Raw genomic sequence first — 827 nt, forward strand, 5'->3', positions numbered from 1 at the left:
AGGACTGGCGTGTCGGAGAGGGGGCCCCGCGAGGCGGGGGCAGCAAACAAGCACCGGGGTACCTGGTCACTCGGGTCGAAGATCGTCTCGAGCAGGATGCTCCGGATCGCATTCTTCTCCTCCTCGGGGATGGCACTGTGTGTGGGGGGGGGGGGGGGCGGGGGGATGGGTCAGTCAGTCAGGGCGACAAGTGGGCGGAGGGGAAGTGCCAGCTGCGACGCACTCGCTGCCAACAGCACGCCAGGCAACCTGCAGGCGATTCTTCAGGGCGACAGCCGCGTGTTGCCGAACCACGCTGGTCAGCTCGGTGTTCGCGAGGGCCATCTGGGAGCCGGGGCGGCCGTTGGAAAGGAGGGAGGGGGGGGAGAGAGAAATGCGTGAGCGGGGCTGGCAGCAGGAGGACACATGCGTGCACGGTCGGGCGAACAGAAGCAAGGGAAAGAGAGAGGGAGATAGCCAGGGCGTGGTCGCGCATACGCACCGACAGGGCTAGGCAGTAGCCCGGCTGTCCGGAGAGCTCCTCAAACTTGGCCGTGATGCCGCGCAGGGCGTCGGTGGACGTGGCGTGTGCCGCGGCCAGTAGGAGCTCCAGCAGCGGCGCATAGATCGGCGGGACGGGGGTACCCATGAAGGACATGATGAACGACTAGACCGGCGGACGGGGGAGGCAGAGGGAAGCACAGAGCGGAGACCGGTGTGGGGGGGGGATGCTGTTGCCCGGAAACGGGAGACAGTGGAAGAAGATGGGAAGGCCCACAGGGGGGGAGGGGGGGCCTGAGGACGGGGGAATGGGGAAGGGCGCGCGCGGGTTATGCCGGGGAGCGCGG

The 827-nt window shown here is 68.0% G+C and overlaps 1 protein-coding gene across 1 annotated transcript in view; it reads right to left on the minus strand.

Annotated features, from left to right (window-relative positions):
- The window catches only part of H696_01911 (hypothetical protein), a gene marked incomplete at its 5' end in the record, with an annotated part of 5,391 nt that overhangs the window by 4,123 nt on the left and 441 nt on the right, over positions 1 to 827 (minus strand). Inside the window, 4 exons of the mRNA XM_009495812.1 lie at positions 63 to 135; positions 224 to 324; positions 482 to 646; positions 758 to 774. Of these exons, the coding sequence (XP_009494087.1) occupies positions 63 to 135; positions 224 to 324; positions 482 to 646; positions 758 to 774 (356 nt within the window). The remainder of the gene's footprint in view (positions 1 to 62; positions 136 to 223; positions 325 to 481; positions 647 to 757; positions 775 to 827) is intronic.

The sequence above is a fragment of the Fonticula alba genome, assembly GCF_000388065.1.
Source record: "Fonticula alba strain ATCC 38817 unplaced genomic scaffold supercont2.3, whole genome shotgun sequence".
In the NCBI taxonomy this organism is placed as follows: domain Eukaryota; order Rotosphaerida; family Fonticulaceae; genus Fonticula; species Fonticula alba.